Source organism: Piliocolobus tephrosceles, chromosome 3 (assembly GCF_002776525.5).
Source record: "Piliocolobus tephrosceles isolate RC106 chromosome 3, ASM277652v3, whole genome shotgun sequence".
In the NCBI taxonomy this organism is placed as follows: Eukaryota; Metazoa; Chordata; class Mammalia; order Primates; family Cercopithecidae; genus Piliocolobus; species Piliocolobus tephrosceles.
The window spans coordinates 82,818,000-82,835,099 of record NC_045436.1 but is presented as its reverse complement, the minus strand read 5'-3'; the positions used below and the strand labels follow the sequence as shown (position 1 = coordinate 82,835,099).

Genomic DNA, 17,100 nt, shown 5'->3' with positions numbered 1-17,100 from the left:
CTTAGCATTTGTTTGTCTGAAAGGATCTTATTTCTCCTTTGCTTATGAAGCCTCTTTTAACTAGATAAGAAATTCTTGGTTGAAATTTCTTTTCTTTAAGAATGCTGAATATAGGCCCCTCAATCTTTTCTGGCTTGTAGAGTTTCTGCTGAAAGGTCCACTTTTAGCTAGATGGCGTTCCATTTGTGGGTGACCTGCCTCTTCTCTCTAGCTGCCTTTAATGCTTTTTTCTTTCATTTTGACCTTGGAGGATCTGAATACTTTGTGTCTTGGGGATGGTCATTTTATATAGTATCTTACAGGGGTTCTCTGCATTTCTTGAATTTGAATATTGGCCTCTCTGGCAAGATTGGGGGAATTTTCATGGATAATATCCTCAAATATGTTTTCCACATTACTTACTCTTTCTCCCTCTCTTTCAGGGACATAGATGAGTTGTAGATTTGTTCTCTTTACATAGTCCCCTATTTCTCAGAGATGTTTATTCTTTTTGTTCATTTTTCTTTATTTTTATCTGACAGAGTTGATTCAAAGAAATGATCTTCAAGCTCTGAGATTATTTCCTGAACTTGGTCTATTCTGCTGTTAATACTTGTGGTTATATTACGAAATTCTTGTAGTAAGTTTCTCAGTTCTATCAGATCAGTTTGGTTCTCTCTTAAAATGGCCATTTAATTTTTAAGTTCCTATATCATTTTATTTTATTCCTTAGAATCCTTGCATTGGGTTTCAACTTTCTCCTGAATGTCAATGTTCATTTCTGTCCATATTCTGAATTATATATCTGTCATTTCAGCCTAGTTAAGAATCATTGCTGAGGAACAACTACAGTTATATAGAGGTAAGAAGATACTGGAGCTTCTTGAGTTGCCAGAGTTCTTGTGGTTATTTCTCATCTGTGTGGGCTTATGTTCCTTCAACATTTAAGCTGTTGTCCTGTAGGGCTTTTTGCTTTTATCTTCTTTGATGCCCTTGGGGGTTTGGTTGTGGTATAAGGTGGGTTCAGTTGTCTGGCTTCATTTCTGGAAGATGTTAAGGAGTCAAGGCTCAGCTCAGCTCTCCTGGGCTATGTGGTCTAGCTCTGGGGGGCTGAAACCAAGCCCCCAGCTCTGTTCTCTGGCCCTTCAAGGTTAGGAACCTGCTGTGCTGCAGGAGCCAAGGTGTTCCTGGTCCATTGCCACAGTACTCCAAAGGGGAATTACCCCCATTGGAGTGCTTCATTGGGGTAGTGGCAAGAGGATCTTTGCTTGCTCACACATGCCAACTGCCTCAGCAGTGCAAAAGGTGCATGTGTGTCAGCTGGGGAGGGGCATCAGTGGGAGTAGGGCAGCAGCATTCCTAGATTGAGGTGTGTCTAGAAATATGCAACAACAAAGCAGCTATAAACATATTTCAAGATAGTTTAGGATATTTATAACAGTATTTTGAGGATGATGGATCACAGGTATTGAATACAAAAACAAATAAAGAAGGAAGAGGGCAAAAATTTGAGTTAAAGGGTTCATTACGCTGCACATCCTGATGAAAGTGAATAATTGGAAAGGATGAAGTGAATGTGACTGAATACAATAACTGAAAGAAGATGAAGTATTATTCAGAGATGTAGATGCTTGAAATCATGATTATCAATAATAGAGCATTTCAGATGATAGAAGGTTTTAGTGTGGCCTTTCCTTTATTAGAAAGGAAGTAAAGAACTGAAGAAACAAGATAGTAGATGAATTATTCAAGTGTGTAAGATGAAAATATTACAAATATGGGGATCAAGCACCAATGTTTTTGCTGAATAATGGGAAGGGATCAAAATAAGGTGAGTAAGTAACAGTGAGTAGAAGAGGAAGAAGGTGGTTTGTCAAATTTTACAAGCTTCAAAGGAGCAAGGATTTTGCTTCTTTTTTATATAAGAAGTTTTAGAAATAGCAGTAAGGTGTCAGAAGGAATTTTAGTGAATAAACTGCTGTTATGTAAGAAGACCATAGGGGAAGCAGTGTCCTCCTTAAAGGAAGGGCTTGGTTTCAGATAGGGCACAGAATTTGAGGGAATGAGAGAATGCTTTGAAAAGAGGCTGAGAATATAATACAGTTTGATAATCATCTGGCAGAAGTTCCAGAGTGTTCAGTGCAAGCACTCGAGAGTTAAGGACCATGGAGAGGGCTGCTCAAAGGCAATGGAATAGCATTATTGGCATAATGCCCAAAGGTCTGAACAGCTTTGTAATTGATTTCCAATGAGCTATTTCTAAACCATTTTAACCCTCTGTGACTTATTCACCCTTTATTTTCTATTTTTAAGTTTTTCTTAAGACTCTTTTTTACTTCCTAAAGAAGTTATTTGTATTAGTTCATTTTCTAAAATGGAAAAGTCAAAAAATTGTAATAATTGTTTGATTTTTTCTCTTTTCTTAGTAGATCATTTAATGTTTTATAGATTTAAGTTATTACAGCATTTTCTAAATGTTAGCCTATAAATTCTTATGAGAGCTTTAGTCTGTGTCTTGCACAGAATATTTGTCACATTATAAGCACTTTTGTTTTAAGAGTATGGTCTCTGGAGTCAGACTGCCTGATGGGCCCCAACTCCTTTATTTATAGTTATGTAACATTGAAGAAGTTAATTCAGCTATTCCATTATAGGAAGGTATGGACAGTAGAAATAAGCCAAGTTAGGAAATGATAAGTTATGCCTGATATGGTTTAGCTCTGTGTCTCCACCCAAATCTCATCCTGAATTGGAATCCCCACATGTTGAGGGAGAGACCTGTAAGCCCACATGTCGAGGGAGAGAGGTGATTGGATCATAGAAGCAGTTTTCCCCATGCTGTTCTCAAGATAGTGAGTGAGTTCTCATGAGATCTGATAATTGTATAAGCATCTGGGCTGTTCCCTTCTTGCACTTCTCTCTCCTGCCACCATGTGAAGAAGATCCTCCTCCTTTGCCTTCCACCATGATTGTAAGTTTTCTGAGGCCTCCCCAGCCATGCAGAACTGTGAGTCAGTTAAACCTCTCTTGTTTATAAATTACCCAGTGTTGGGCAGTTCTTTATAGCAGTGTGAAAATGGGACTAATACAGAAAATTGGTAGTGCGAAGAGTGGGGTACTGCTATAAAGATACTTGAAAATGTGGAAGTGACTTTGGGACTGGGTAACAGGTAGAGGTTGGAACAGTTTGGAGGGCTCAGAAGAATAGAGGAATATGTGAGAAAGTTTGGAACTTCCTGGAGTCTTGTTGAATGGTTTTGATCAAAATGCTGGATAGTGATATGGACAATGAAGTTCAGGCTGAGGTGATCTCAAATGGAGATGGGAGCTTATTGAAACTGGACCAAAGATCATGAGACTGGTGGCATTTTGCCCCTGCCCTAGAGATCTGTGGAACTTCGTACTCAAGAGAGATGATTTAGGGTATCTCGCAGGAGAAATTTCTAAGCAGCAAAGCATTCAAGAGGTGACAGACCATAAGAGTTTGGAAAATGTGTGGCCTGACCATGTAATAGAAAAGAAAAATCCATTTTCGAGGGAGAAGTTCAAGCTGCCTGCAGAAATTTGCATAAGTAATGAGGAGAATGGGGAAAATAGCTGAGATCTTCATGGCAGCCCCTCCCATAACAGGCCTGGAGGCCTAGAAGGAGAAAATGGTTTTGTGGGCCAGGCCCAGGGCCTTGCTGCTTTGTGCTCTCTTAGGACTTGGTTCCCTGCATCCCAGCCTTGGCTAATATGAATCATTGTACAGCTCAGGTTGTTGCTTCAAGAGGGTGCAAGCCCCAAGCCCTGGTGGCTTACACAAGGTGTTGGGCCTATGGATGCACAGAAGTCAAGAATTGAGCTTTGGAAGCCTCCACCTAGATTTCAGAGGATGTATGGAAATGACTGGATGCCCAGGCAAAAGTTTGGTACAGGGGTGGAGCCTCAAGAAGAACCTCTGCTAGGGCAGTGTGGTAGGGAAAGGTGGGGTTGGAGCCCCCCACACAGGGTTCCCAATGGGGCACTGCCTAGTGGAGCTGTGAGAAGAGGGCCATCATTCTCCAAACACCAGAATGGTAGATCCATTGACAGCTTGCACCATGCCCCTCTAATGTCTGCAGACACAATGCCAGCTGTGGAAGCAGCTAGGCATGGGGCTATACCCTGCCAAGCCACAGAGGCAAAGCTGCCCTAGGCCATGGGAGTCTACCTTTTACATCAGCATGCCCTGGATGTGAGACATGGAGTCAAAGGAGATTATTTTGGAGCTTTAAGGTTTAATGACTGCCCCCACTGGATTTGGACTTGCGTGCGGCCCGTAGCCCCTTTGTTTTGACCAATTTCTCCCATCTGGAACAGGAATATTTACCCAATACCTGTACCGCCATTGTATCTCGGAAGTAACTAACTTGCTTTTGATTTTACAGGCACATAGGCAGAAGGAACTTGCCTTGTTTCAGATGAGACTTTGGTCTATGGACTTTTGAGTTAATGCTGAAATGAATTAAGACTTTGGGGGATTGTTGTGAAGGCATGGTTGGTTTTGAAAACTTGCTTTGCCTCAGATGAAACTTTGGACTTGTACTTTTGAGTTAATGCTGGAATGAGTTAAGACTTTGGGGGGCTATTGGGAAGGCATGATTGATGTTGAAATGTATAAAGGACATGCAATTTGGGAGGATCAGGGCAGAACAATATGGTTTGGTTCTGTGTCTCCACCCAAATCTCATCTCAAATTGTAATCTCTATGTATAGAGGGAGAGACCTGTAATCTCCATGTGTCAAAGGAGGGAGGTGACTGGATCATGGGGGCAGTTTCCTCATCCTCTTCTCAAGATAGTGAATGCATTCTTATGAGATCTGATGGTTTTATAAGCATCTGGCATTTTCCCCTGCTTGCACTTCTCTCTTCTGCCACCATGTGAAGACGGTCCTTGCTTCCCCTCCACCTTCCCCCTGATTGTAAGTTTCCTGAAGCTTCCTCAGCCATGTTGAACTGTGAGTCAATTAAACATCTTTCCTTTTTAAATTACTCAGTCTTGGGCAGTTCTTTATAGAAGTGTGAAAACAGACTAATCCAATGCTTGATATGGGAGGAATCAAGTGAGACTGCCATAATTTATCAAGGAAATCATCCAAGGTAAAATCCCTAAAGGACTATACTTGAGGAACAAGGACAAATTGAAATAAAACTGATCATTACAAAGCTATCAACTAAGCTCAATCTCTGATTTTGTTAAAGTGATTTTTCACTCCCCCTACTCCACATATTTCTTTACAAATTCTTTACAAAGAAGTGATCATCTGGAGACTGTGCAGTTTGTACACAATGTCAGGCTTTCAATAAAAATTGTGAACCATGGTATTAGACAATGTTATATGACCTTAAGCCAAGATAGAAAATTGAAAAGAGAAACAGACTCAAAAGGAATCCAGATTTTTGAGTTAAAGAAGTTACAGTAACTATGATTATAAGAACTAAAAATATTAAAACTCTTAAAGGAAAATATAGAAGGAAAGTTCCATGATATTGGATTTGGCAGTTTACTCCTTGGCTATGATGCCAAAAGTACAGACAACTAAAGGAAAAACAGATGAATTGGACTACGTTAACATTTAAAACTTATATGCAACAAATGACACTATCAACAGAGTGACAAGGCAACTTACAGAAAATATTTACATATTACTAATAAGATATTAATACCTACAGTATATAAAGAACTTCTACAACTCAGCAACAGAAAAAAACAAACATCCCGATTTTAAAAAGGGCAAAGATGCTGGGTGCAGTAGCTCATGCCTATAATCCCAGCACTTTGAGGCTGGGAGTTTGAGACCAGCCTGGACAACATAGCAAGACCCTGGCTGTACCAAAAAAATTTGCTGGGTGTGGATATGTGCATCAGTAGTCCTACTACTTGGGAGGCTGAGGCAGAGGATCCTTTGAGCCCAGGAGTTCAAGGCTGCAATGATCTATGTTTGTGCCATTGCACTCCAGCCTGGGTGACATAATGAGACCTTGTCTCAAAAAAATAAAAATAAAAATGGGCAAAGGACTTGAAGATATATTTCTCCAAAAAAGATATATGCAAATAGTAAGCACATGAAAAGATGCTCAACCTCATTAATCATTAGGGATGTGGAAATCAAAACTATAGTAGATACCATTCACACCTATTGGGATGGCTATTACCAAAAAAAAAAAAAAAAACAGAAAATAACAACTTTTTGCATGCATGTGGAGAAACTGGAATCATTGCGCATTGTTGATGTCAATATAAAATGATGTAGCTGCTGTGGAAAAAAAAAACAGTATAATGATGGTTCCTCCAAAAATTGAACATAGAATTACCATATGATCCATCAATTCCATTTCTAGGTATATACCAAATAGAATTGAAAGCAGGGATTCAAACAGATATTGGCTCACCTATTTTCATAGCAACATTATTCACAATAGCTAAAAGGTCTATCAGCAGATGAATGGATAAACAAAATGTGACATATTCATATAAATGCATATTATTCAGCCTTTAAAAAGGAAAGAAATTCTGTACATGCTACAACATATACAGAATTTTGAATAAATTTTAGATAAATTTTGAAGACATGGTAAGTGGAATAAGCAAGATACAAAAGGGTAAATATTGTATGACTTGACTCATATAAAGTACCTAGAATATTCAAATTCATACAGACAGAAAGGAGAATGGTAGCAATCAGGGGTTACCGGAGGGGAGAATGGAAAGTTATTGTTTAATTAATACATACAGAGTTTCAGTTCGAGATAATGAAAACATTCTGGAGAGGGATGGTGGTGATGGTTGCTTAACAATGCAAATATACATAATGCCCCTGGAACTATATACTTTAAAGTAGTTAAAATGGTAAATTTTATGCATATTTACCACAGGAAAATTGCTTAAAATATTTGTGGTTAGTATCAGCCAAAGTAAGAAAGATATTATTATTATCAAAGGAGTCATAGCAAGAATGACAGTTAAATTTTTAGCAGAAACTATGGGAGCCAGAATACAGTGGAACATCTTTAAAGTATTTAAAGAAGATAACCTCTAACCTATATCTAATAAGAATCACTTTCAAAAGTGAAGGTTAAATATAGATATTTTTCAGGCAAAGAAATAAGGAATTTATCACCAACAGATCTATATTAGAACAAATTCTGAAGACAGACAATACCAAGGTTAGCAATCATTTAAAGCAACTGTAATGGCAGTTTAAAGCCAGAAAAACAAAAGAAAAAGGGAGAAAAATGTGTAAAATTTAGAGGAAGAAATAAAACTTTTGTTTGCTGACTATATGTATATGTACTTAGAAAATCCAAACAAATCTACAGACTACTAAAATTAAGTGAATTTATCAAGGCCTGATATAAAGTGAAATGAATGAAAATCATTTGTATTTCTGTATGCCAGCAAGAAACAAATAATGAATTTTTAAAGTTAAAATTTTTATAACCATCCAAATAACATAAAATACCTAAAAATAAGCCTAATGAAAGACATACTGTTCTTTACATTGAAAATACAAAAAATTATTAAGATCAATAAAATCTAAATAAATGGAGGAATATACAGTGTTCAAAGATTGGAAGACTCAATATTGTTAAGATGTCAGTTCTCCCCAAATTAATCTATAGATTCAGTGTAACTTCAGTCAAAATTCCAGCTGTGTGTCTGTAAATTGACAACTTGGTCCTAAAATTTATATGGAAATACAAAGGATCAAAAAATCAATCCAACTCTGAAGAACAACAAAAGTGGGGAATGTACAACAACACCAGATGCCAATATCTACTATACTGGCCAGACACAATGGCTCATGCCTGTCAGCACTATGGGAGGCTGAGACAAAAGGGTTGCTTGAGCTCAGGAGTTTGAGACCAGCCTGGGCAACACAGTGAGTCTTCGTCTCTACTAAAAATTAAAAAAAAAAAATTGCTGGACATGATGGCTTGTGGCTATAGTCCCAGCTACTTGGGAGGCTGAGGTGGGAGGATCACTTGAGCCCAGGAGATTGAGGCTGTGGTGAGCTATTATTGTGTCACTGCATTCCAGCCTGGGTGACAGAGCAAGACCCTATCTCAAAAAAAAAAAAAAAAAAATACAAGCACTAGCATAATGTTAGCATAAGGATAGACAAATGGGTCAGTGGAACAGGATAGAATATGAAAATAAATTCATATATATGTGATTACCTGAGTTACAAAAAAGTGACATTGCAATACAGTGAATAAAGGATGATATTTTTGATAAATTGTGCTGAGTCAATTAGATATTGATATGGGAAAAATAAATTTTGATCTCTCCCTCACACCCCATATATGAAATTCAATTCCAGATGGATCATAGACCATAGACCTATTGTTGTTCCTTTCATATGTGAAAAGCAAAACAATAATGTTTGTGGAAGAATATATAGGAGAATAAACATTTGTGACCTCAGATTTGGCAAAGATTTCTCAAACAATAAAAGCTCTAAGGATAAAGAAAGGAAAGAATAAATTGGGCCAAATTAAAGTATCTTTTAAAAACGAATCATCAGCGTAAAAAGGCAAGACACAGAGTGGGAAATGATATTGGTTCTTTATATATCCAATAAAAGATTTATATTTTTAATACCTAAAAATAACTCCAACAAATCAATATGAAAATGGGATCCAATACAACAAAAAAATGGACAAGAGATTTGAGCACTTTACTAAAGAAGATATTCAAATGGCCAGTAAATATATGAAAAAGTGCTCATTATAGAAATGCAATTTAAATTCATAATGCAATGTCACCACAACAGTTAAAAGAAAAAAGAGACAATACCAAAGTTGACAAAGATCTGAGTAATATTAAAAGTATTTCATTTAAATTCCAGCTCTGCCACTTGCTAGTTTTTTGACTATATTGAAAGTTAAATTACTTAACTTTCCCGCTTCCATAGTTTGAACATAAAATGGGGATAATAGTATTAAACACCTCATAGAGTTGTTGAGAGAAATGAGGAAGATGATTCATGTTAAGTGCTTAATATAGTTCAACTGGCATCAGCTATTATAATTTAATTCTTATGATAACCAATAAACTGAGCATTACTATATATTTTTTTCAGATAAGGAAATTGAGGCCAATGGAGATAAATCACTTCCCACAGTTACCAAAAGATAAGAGAAGAGTTGAATACATTTCTTTCTCAGCTCAAAGTCCTTGCTTTTAGGCATACCACCTACCAATTCCACTCTTGGCAGATATATAAAGAGGGTATTGAGTGACTGCCAGTCACAAATATTGCTTGACTCAGTCTCAAGCTTCTCTTATAGCTATTAACCTATACGTCTGTTATTCAGACCCCTTACCTAGGTTTTGAAGTTCTAATGCATAGTCTGCTTGCCTGGGTTCCAAGCCCTGCTATCCTAATCATTATAGTTACAGATCTTAAAATATGTTGCCTAGTTTCTTGATGTCTCTACTTATATGATTGTTGGTGTTATGTTTGCCTGCTCCTAGTCCATCTGCTTACTTATGTCTCAGCTTCTCCTCATTTAGGACACAGTTCAAATGTCACCTTGATCTCTATCACATGATCCTCATTTATTTTCTGCAGTACTGAAAATGTTTTTTTATAGTCTTCCCCTTCCTCCTAATAAGAGTATAAGATCCATGAGAGCAGAAGGCTATATTTCTGTTTTATTTTGTTTTGTTTGGCTGTTTTACCTTCAGAGACCAGAAGAGTAGGCATTCCAAAATTAGTAAGTACGTAAATTAACTTTGTGTCCTCTCCTCAAAATTTATGTGCACTTCAGCTCAAATTTTTTAATGGCTCTAACTCCCAGCCTGTTTATTCAGAACATGACACAACTTAGGTGATTCACGGTACCTCCCTTGTTCTTACCAATTACCTCATAATCTAATAGCTTATGACAAGGTAGTCATTTGATATGGTTTGGTTCTGTGTCCCCATCCAAATTTCACCTTGAATTGTAATAATCCCTATGTGTCAGACCTGGAACCAAGTGGAGGTAACTGGATCATGGAGGTGGTTTCCCATGCTGTTCTCATGATAATGAGTGATCTGATGTGATCACAACACAAGATCTGATGATTTTATAAGTGTCTGGCATTTCCCCTGCTTATACTCATTCTCTTTCCTGCCGCCTTGTGAAGAGCTGCCCTCTGTAATGATTGTAAGTTTCCTGAGGCCTCCCCAGCCATGTGGAACTGTGAGTCCATTAAACCTCTTTCCTTTATAAATTACCCAGTCTTAGGTATTTCTTCGTAGTAGTGTGAAAAGGGACTAATGTAAATTGGCATCACAGAGTGGGCTGCTGTTGTAAAGATACCCAGAAATGTGGAAGCGACTTTGGAACTGGGTAACAAGCTGAGGTTGGAACAGTTTGGAGGGCTCAGAAGAGACGAAGATGTGGGAAAGTTTGGAACTTCCTAGAGACTTGTTGAATGGCTTTGACCAAAATGCTGATGGTGATATGGAAAATGAAGTCTAGGCTGAGGTGGTTTGAGATGCAGATGAGGAACTTCTTGGGAATTGGAGTAAAGGTCATTCTTGCTATGCTTTAGCAAACAGACTGGTGGCATTTTGCCTCTGCCCCAGAGGTCTGTAGAACTTTGAACTTGAAAGTGATGATTTGGGATATCTGGCAGAAGAAATTTCTAAGTGGCCAAGTGTTCAAGAAGAAGCAGAGCATAAAAGTTTAGAAAAATTGCAGCCTGATGATGCAATACAAAAAAAAATTTTTTTCTGGGGAAGGAGGTAGAAATTTAAGCCTGCTGCAGAAAGTTGCATAAGTAATGAGGAGTCAAATGTTAATCACCAAGACAATGGGGAAAATATCTCTAGGGCATGTCAGAGACCTTTGTGGCAGCCCCTCCCCTCACAGGCCTGGAGATCTAGGGGGGAAAACGGCTTTGTGGGCCAGGCCCAGGGCTGCCCTGCTCTATGCAGTCTTGGGACATGGTGCCTTGTGGCTCAGCTGCTTCAGCTCTAGCCATGTCTAAAGGAGGCCAGGTACAGCTCTGGCATTGCTTCAGAGGGTGCAAGCCCCAAGCCTTGGCAGCTTACACGTGGTGTTAGGCTGACAGGTGCACAGAAGTCAGGAACTGAGCTTTTGGAACCTCCACCTAGATTTCAGAGGATATATAGGCAGGATATCCAGGCAGAAGTTTGCTCCAGGGGCGGAGCCCTCATGGAGAACCTCTGCTAGGGCAGTGCAAAGGGAAAATGTGGAGTTGGAGCCCCCACACAGATTCCCCACTGGGGCACTACCTGGTGGAGCTGTGAGAAGACAGCCACCATCCTCCACACCCCAGAATGGTAGATCCATCAGCAGCTTGCACCATGTGCCTGGAAAAGCAGCAGACCCTCAATACCAGCCTGTGAAAGCACCACAGAGTGGGACTGTAATTCTGCAAAGTCACAGGGGCAGAGAGCTGCCCAAGGCCATGGGAGCCCACCTCTTGCATCAGCGTGACCTGGATGTGCCATATGGAGTAAAAGGAGATCATTTAGGAACTTTAAGGTCTAATGATTGCCCTATTGGATTTTGGACTTGAATGGGGTCTGTAGCCCCTTTATTTTGGCCAATTTCTCCCAGTACCCCCATTGTACCCAAGAAGTAACTAACTTGCTTTTGATTTTATAGACTCATAGGAAGAAGTGACTTTACTTGTCTCAGACAAGACTTTGGACTTGGGCTTTTGAGTTAATGCTGGAATTAGTTAAGACTTTGGGGGACTGTTGGAAAGGCATAATTGTGTTTTGAAATGTGAGTACATGAGATTTGGGAGGGGCCAGCGGCAGAATGATATTATTTGGCTCCTTGTCCCCACCCAAATCTCAACCTTGAGTTATAATAATCCCCACATGTCATGGATGGGACAAGGTATAGGTAATTGGATCTTGTGAGTTAGATAATCTTGAGATTAACTCACAAGATCTAATGGTTTTATAAGTGTCTGTCATTTCCCCTGCTTGCACTCATTCTCTCTCCTGCCACAATGTGAAGAGGTCCCCTCCACCATGATTTTAAGTTTCCTGAGGCCTCCCAAGCCATGTGAAATTAAACCTCTTTCCTTTATAAATTACCCAGACTCAGGTATCTCTTCATAGCTGCAGGGAAATAGATTAATACATCATTCTAATGACAAGATAATAATTTTGACAGTCACTTCAATCAAAATGGAACTACACTTTAAAGGAATTTAGATCTAAGTTTCTAATCAAAAATTTTAAAGGTTATTTTTTGCTTTAATAAAGTTATAACTTCAGTTTTGATTCTTTATAGGATTTTACACAGTAATATTTTACTTCATTACAGTAAGACAATAGATTGCAAAGCAGCTAACATATGGTAGCTACTCAAATGTTAACGTTCCTTTTCATTTCCTTTTTATTAAAATTTTTCATTATTAAAATTGTTTTCCTTTTAGAAAAGTATAGATACTTGAAATGCTACAGGATATGGTAATATAGACTACCTAAAAATTAAAACTTGAAATCTTTAGTTTCGTTCTTAAAACAACTCAAAAATTGAGGGAAGGTATTTTTAAGAAAAGTTACCCTTCCTACATTCAAAGCTAGCAAAGATTACAGAGGAGGTAGAAACAACAGATACTTTAAAATAAAAGTTATCAGAAGTAATTATTCTTCTATTAATCTAGTTTATTCTTCTTCAAAATAAAACTTTATAGATAAGTTTAAATGTTGGATCTACAGATCCTTCAAATGGACCACATAAAAAGACAGTATGTATCAGTAACTTATAGATGTAGGTATTAATGTAGTTGGTCATATTTCATTTAAAATTTTTCTGGAGTCTTTTATGTAGGATCACGACTGAAGATAGATTAAATCAACAGTGGATATTAACTCAAACACACTAGTTCAGTACATAAAATAAACGTATGTGTTTTCTGATACATGATTCTATGATATGGGCCAGCATTATGAACTGTTGAGAAATGTTACGTTTCTATATGATAATGGTTTTTAAAACTTATGCATATGGCTTTGGTTAATAATGTTAAAAGATGAATATTTGGATCTGTGTTGACTATAAAGATATCTGACTTGACTATGATACAACTTTAGAACAAAAATCCTTTAAAAAATTAATCCCACTTAACCATGTTTGTTTTCATATGGATTTATAGTTTTGTTTCTTCTTTTAAAGTATTTTTATTTTAAATCTTAGCATGCACACCACAGAATCAAAAAATGAACATTTGGAGGATGAAAACTTCCAAACATCTACAACTCCTCAGGTAAAAACTTAAAAGTATATTGTAATATATGACATAAAATCAATCTGATCTTAAAATTTATTTTTGAAGTTTACTTATTAGATAGATTTCTTTTATATATCTGGTTAAAAATGAAAAGTGGTAAATTTAAAAATAGCTAGTTATAATGGGTCCTAGGAAATAAGCAGAAATAATGAAACAAATGGAAAGGGGTGCATTTTAGAGCTAAAGAGCACAGATTTTAGGAATAAGGAGAAATGTCGCTTATTATTTCTTGCCACATTCAGGGAAAACTCAGTAACTTAAAGCAAAGATAAGTCTAGATTAATTAAAATGTTGTGCTGTGTATTCTGAAGAGACTCAAGTTTTTTATTTTTATATTTATGTAGAGCAAGTCATTAGACCTTCTGTTGATCTAGTTTTACTTAGTAATAATTGCTTATAATTAGAATTATAAATTTCATATTTTTTTAAAATAGAAATTTCTATAGTTCTTAACAGTCAAAAAGTCGTTTTTAAAAATATTTTAAATATTCACCATTTATTCTAATTATCTGTGAAGAAGTCATCTTAGTCTGTATCAGTTTATTACCAATTCTAAAATAATAAAACTTAAAATAATATGGTTTTACTATATATGACCTTTCACCCACCTTAATAATTCACCATTGTGTCTTTATATGGCAACAGAATTTTCAGAAACAGCCTCTATACCAGAACTCCAATAGGTTAATTATGGTCAGATTTGAAGAACTGTGATCTTAAAGAGCTACATAATTCATTTTTAGCCATCAGCTGCTTTGACATCTCTGTCTCCTTAGTGATTACATGTAAAATTCCCTTCCTCAATGTGCCAAGCCCTCTAGCCTTTTTATTGTTTCCTGTGATGATGTGATGTTCCCTCTGTCACTCACTCAAAGTATTATCAAGTCACTCAAATTGCTGGCACACACATACCCACACCCACCCACCCATGACAATCATAAGGCAAATTTGGGAGATTTCTATTGCAGAGTTAACTCTACTCTGGTGTTTTATTGTTGTTATCATTGTTTATGGTTTGTTTTTTACATTGGAAGAAGTTTCTCAATATTCTCACAAACCAAAGATTCCTGTTTTTTCCAAATCAGCAGTTTCATAATTAGGTTACCATTAAAAGGCCTGGGAGATTAAGGTATACCCTTGCACTATTTAATATGTTATCTATAAATATTAGTGGAAGCATGCCTGAATTTCTGAAGGCGTGACCTATGTTTCTCTCATTTTTCTTTCAGTTATATAAATTTATCAAATGAGATGAATCCAAGTAAAATTATATTTCACCTCCTGTCTAATTGAGTTATATTTTCATTTCACAAAAGTTTTGGTGAGGCTGGGCGCGGTGGCTCAAGCCTGTAATCCCAGCACTTTGGGAGGCCGAGACGGGCGGATCACGAGGTCAGGAGATCGAGACCATCCTGGCTAACACGGTGAAACCCCATCTCTACTAAAAAATACAAAAAAACTATCTGGGCGAGGTGGCAGGTGCCTGTAGTCCCGGCTACTCGGGAGGCTGAGGCAGGAGAATGGCGTAAACCCGGGAGACGGAGCTTGCAGTGAGCTGAGATCTGGCCACTGCACCCAGCCTGGGCGACAGAGCGAGACTCTGTCTCAAAAAAAAAAAAAAAAAAAGTTTTGGTGAATAATCTTTGGGATGTGTACAGAGGATGGACCAAACTATAGGCACCTTTATTCAGTATACACAAATGATTGAAAATGATGGGGACACAAGTCTATAAAAGGTTAAATCAAGGTACCCTGCAAAATACACTGCTGTTACATCCCCAAATAGCTACTGATATGGAGCATGAATCTTCTTTTCTATCTGTGATTCCTCGCATTGACAGTGATAATATAAATTTAATTCCAAATTTGGTGGTTTAGTACATTCATAAAATTATACAAAAAGTATAGCTCTTTAAAGATTTTCTTGTTTTACTACAGAGTCTCATTGATCTTAACAGTACTGCACATGAAGAAACTAAAACTGTCCTATCAGATACGGAAGAAATAAAACCACAGACAAAAAAGAAGACATACATTTCTTGTCCTCTAAGAGGAGCATTGAATGTAATTATTACAAATGGTATGTGAAACAAGAAAATGTAAATGAAGAGAAAATGATAAATATGTTTGATAAATATTAAAACACGAGACAACAAAGACACTACTTAATCGATATACTCTAGATCAGATGATCAGCTCTGTTACAAGCAATATGTGAACAAAGAGGAAATATTTTCTTGAATCTTTCAAAGACAAAAACAAACACAGAATATTGCCTAGGAAGTGTATGTTTTAACATTTGTCATACTTTTTTATGTTAAATTTTTGGGATTAGAAACATCATTGATTAAAGGGTTTTATTTAAAACCTACTTTGACATTTACTTTTAAGTTAGCTAGAAACAACATTATAATTTTGGAAATATTATGTTTTTTATTAAAATTGGGCCCTAAGTTTTAAAACAACTGCAACCTTGCAAAAAGTTGTGTAATAATTGCTTTCCCACTACAGTTTTAAAGCATATTGTTGTTGTCAGCAAATACTTACGAAGAGATATTCTTGTGGTTTTTTTTTTCTAAATATTCTGTTTGATTAAACCTATGAGAGAAAGATATTTTGGCTTCAAGAAGTATACAGAATTTTGTTCTCTATAGAGAACAAAAAATTGATTAAAAATGATGAAGCACAAGTAATTGAAGTTTTAAACTTTTATTTTCTTATTTGCTGATTGCTAACTTTAAACTTTTGAAGCAAATTTTATTCATTGATTTTTTTCATTAGTAAAGGTTGCTTTTTAATTTATATCTATATATTGATGGCCTTGAATCAAAGTTTCTGTGAACTTGAATAGTCCTCATCGCCAGTATAAGTGATTGAACTCCTTTGTAAATACACATGTTCCCATGACCTGGTCTATTTAGTAGGCAATTTCTACACAGCAGTTACTAGGAGTAGGGCCAGGACCTGTGGAAGAGAAGGAAATGTATTAGTTACCAAACATTATTCACTGATTGTGGATTACAGTTTGCTCAGGAGCTAATAGAGGAGTTCTAGAACATCAGAACTGAAACTTTAAGTTTAGATATAACTCATTTCCCCCTTTGTTTTCTTTCATTTTTGATTTTGCAGTTTTGGAGACATTTATAGGAAAAGGAGATTTTCTGTGTTTCTGTTTGGGGGTGCATATTCTTGCAGTCTCTTTTTTGAAATCAGTCTCTCTCTGTCTCTCTCTCTCAACCCACTCCCTACATTCACACTGTATCCTTTATACACAAAGTATAGAATCTCAACCTCTGGGTATGCTTAGAACATGTCACTGCTAAGAATCCCACTCTGCCGCGTATGCTTAGAACATGTCACTGCTAGGAATCCCACTCGGCCGCATCATGGAATAAGTAATGTACAACCATGTGTAAGTAGAATGAAACAACAAAATAATTTCTTAAAACTGCATAGAGTTTGGATAATAAAAGGAAATAGAACAACATGTTTTTCTGTAAATAATAGTTAATTCACCAATACCACAATGCATACAAGTTAAATTTAAATAAGAAATCTAAACTCTCAAACGCACACAGAAATCAGTCTTATCACATTGAATCATACTGTTTATATACCTTATTTGGAGAGTGGCTTGCTTCATCCCAAATAAATGGAGATAGTCTAGGACAGTAGATTTAGAGCTTAAGTTATTATTCCTTTTTGTTTCTTTTCAACCTACTTTTAACAAAAATGCTAATGTATTTTATGAAGCTTTTTTTCTTTAAATAAATTAAAGTTTTCTTATATGTCCAACTATGATTTTTAAGTAATCTTGGGGACA

General features: G+C 36.7%; 1 protein-coding gene across 1 annotated transcript in view; it reads left to right on the top strand.

Annotated features, from left to right (window-relative positions):
- Window positions 1-17,100, top strand: part of SLC9B1 (solute carrier family 9 member B1) — a 126,917-nt gene that overhangs the window by 17,890 nt on the left and 91,927 nt on the right. The window contains exons 2-3 of the mRNA XM_023220118.3: window positions 13,184-13,253; window positions 15,216-15,357. Of these exons, the coding sequence (XP_023075886.2) occupies window positions 13,185-13,253; window positions 15,216-15,357 (211 nt within the window). The 5' untranslated portion in view covers window position 13,184. The remainder of the gene's footprint in view (window positions 1-13,183; window positions 13,254-15,215; window positions 15,358-17,100) is intronic.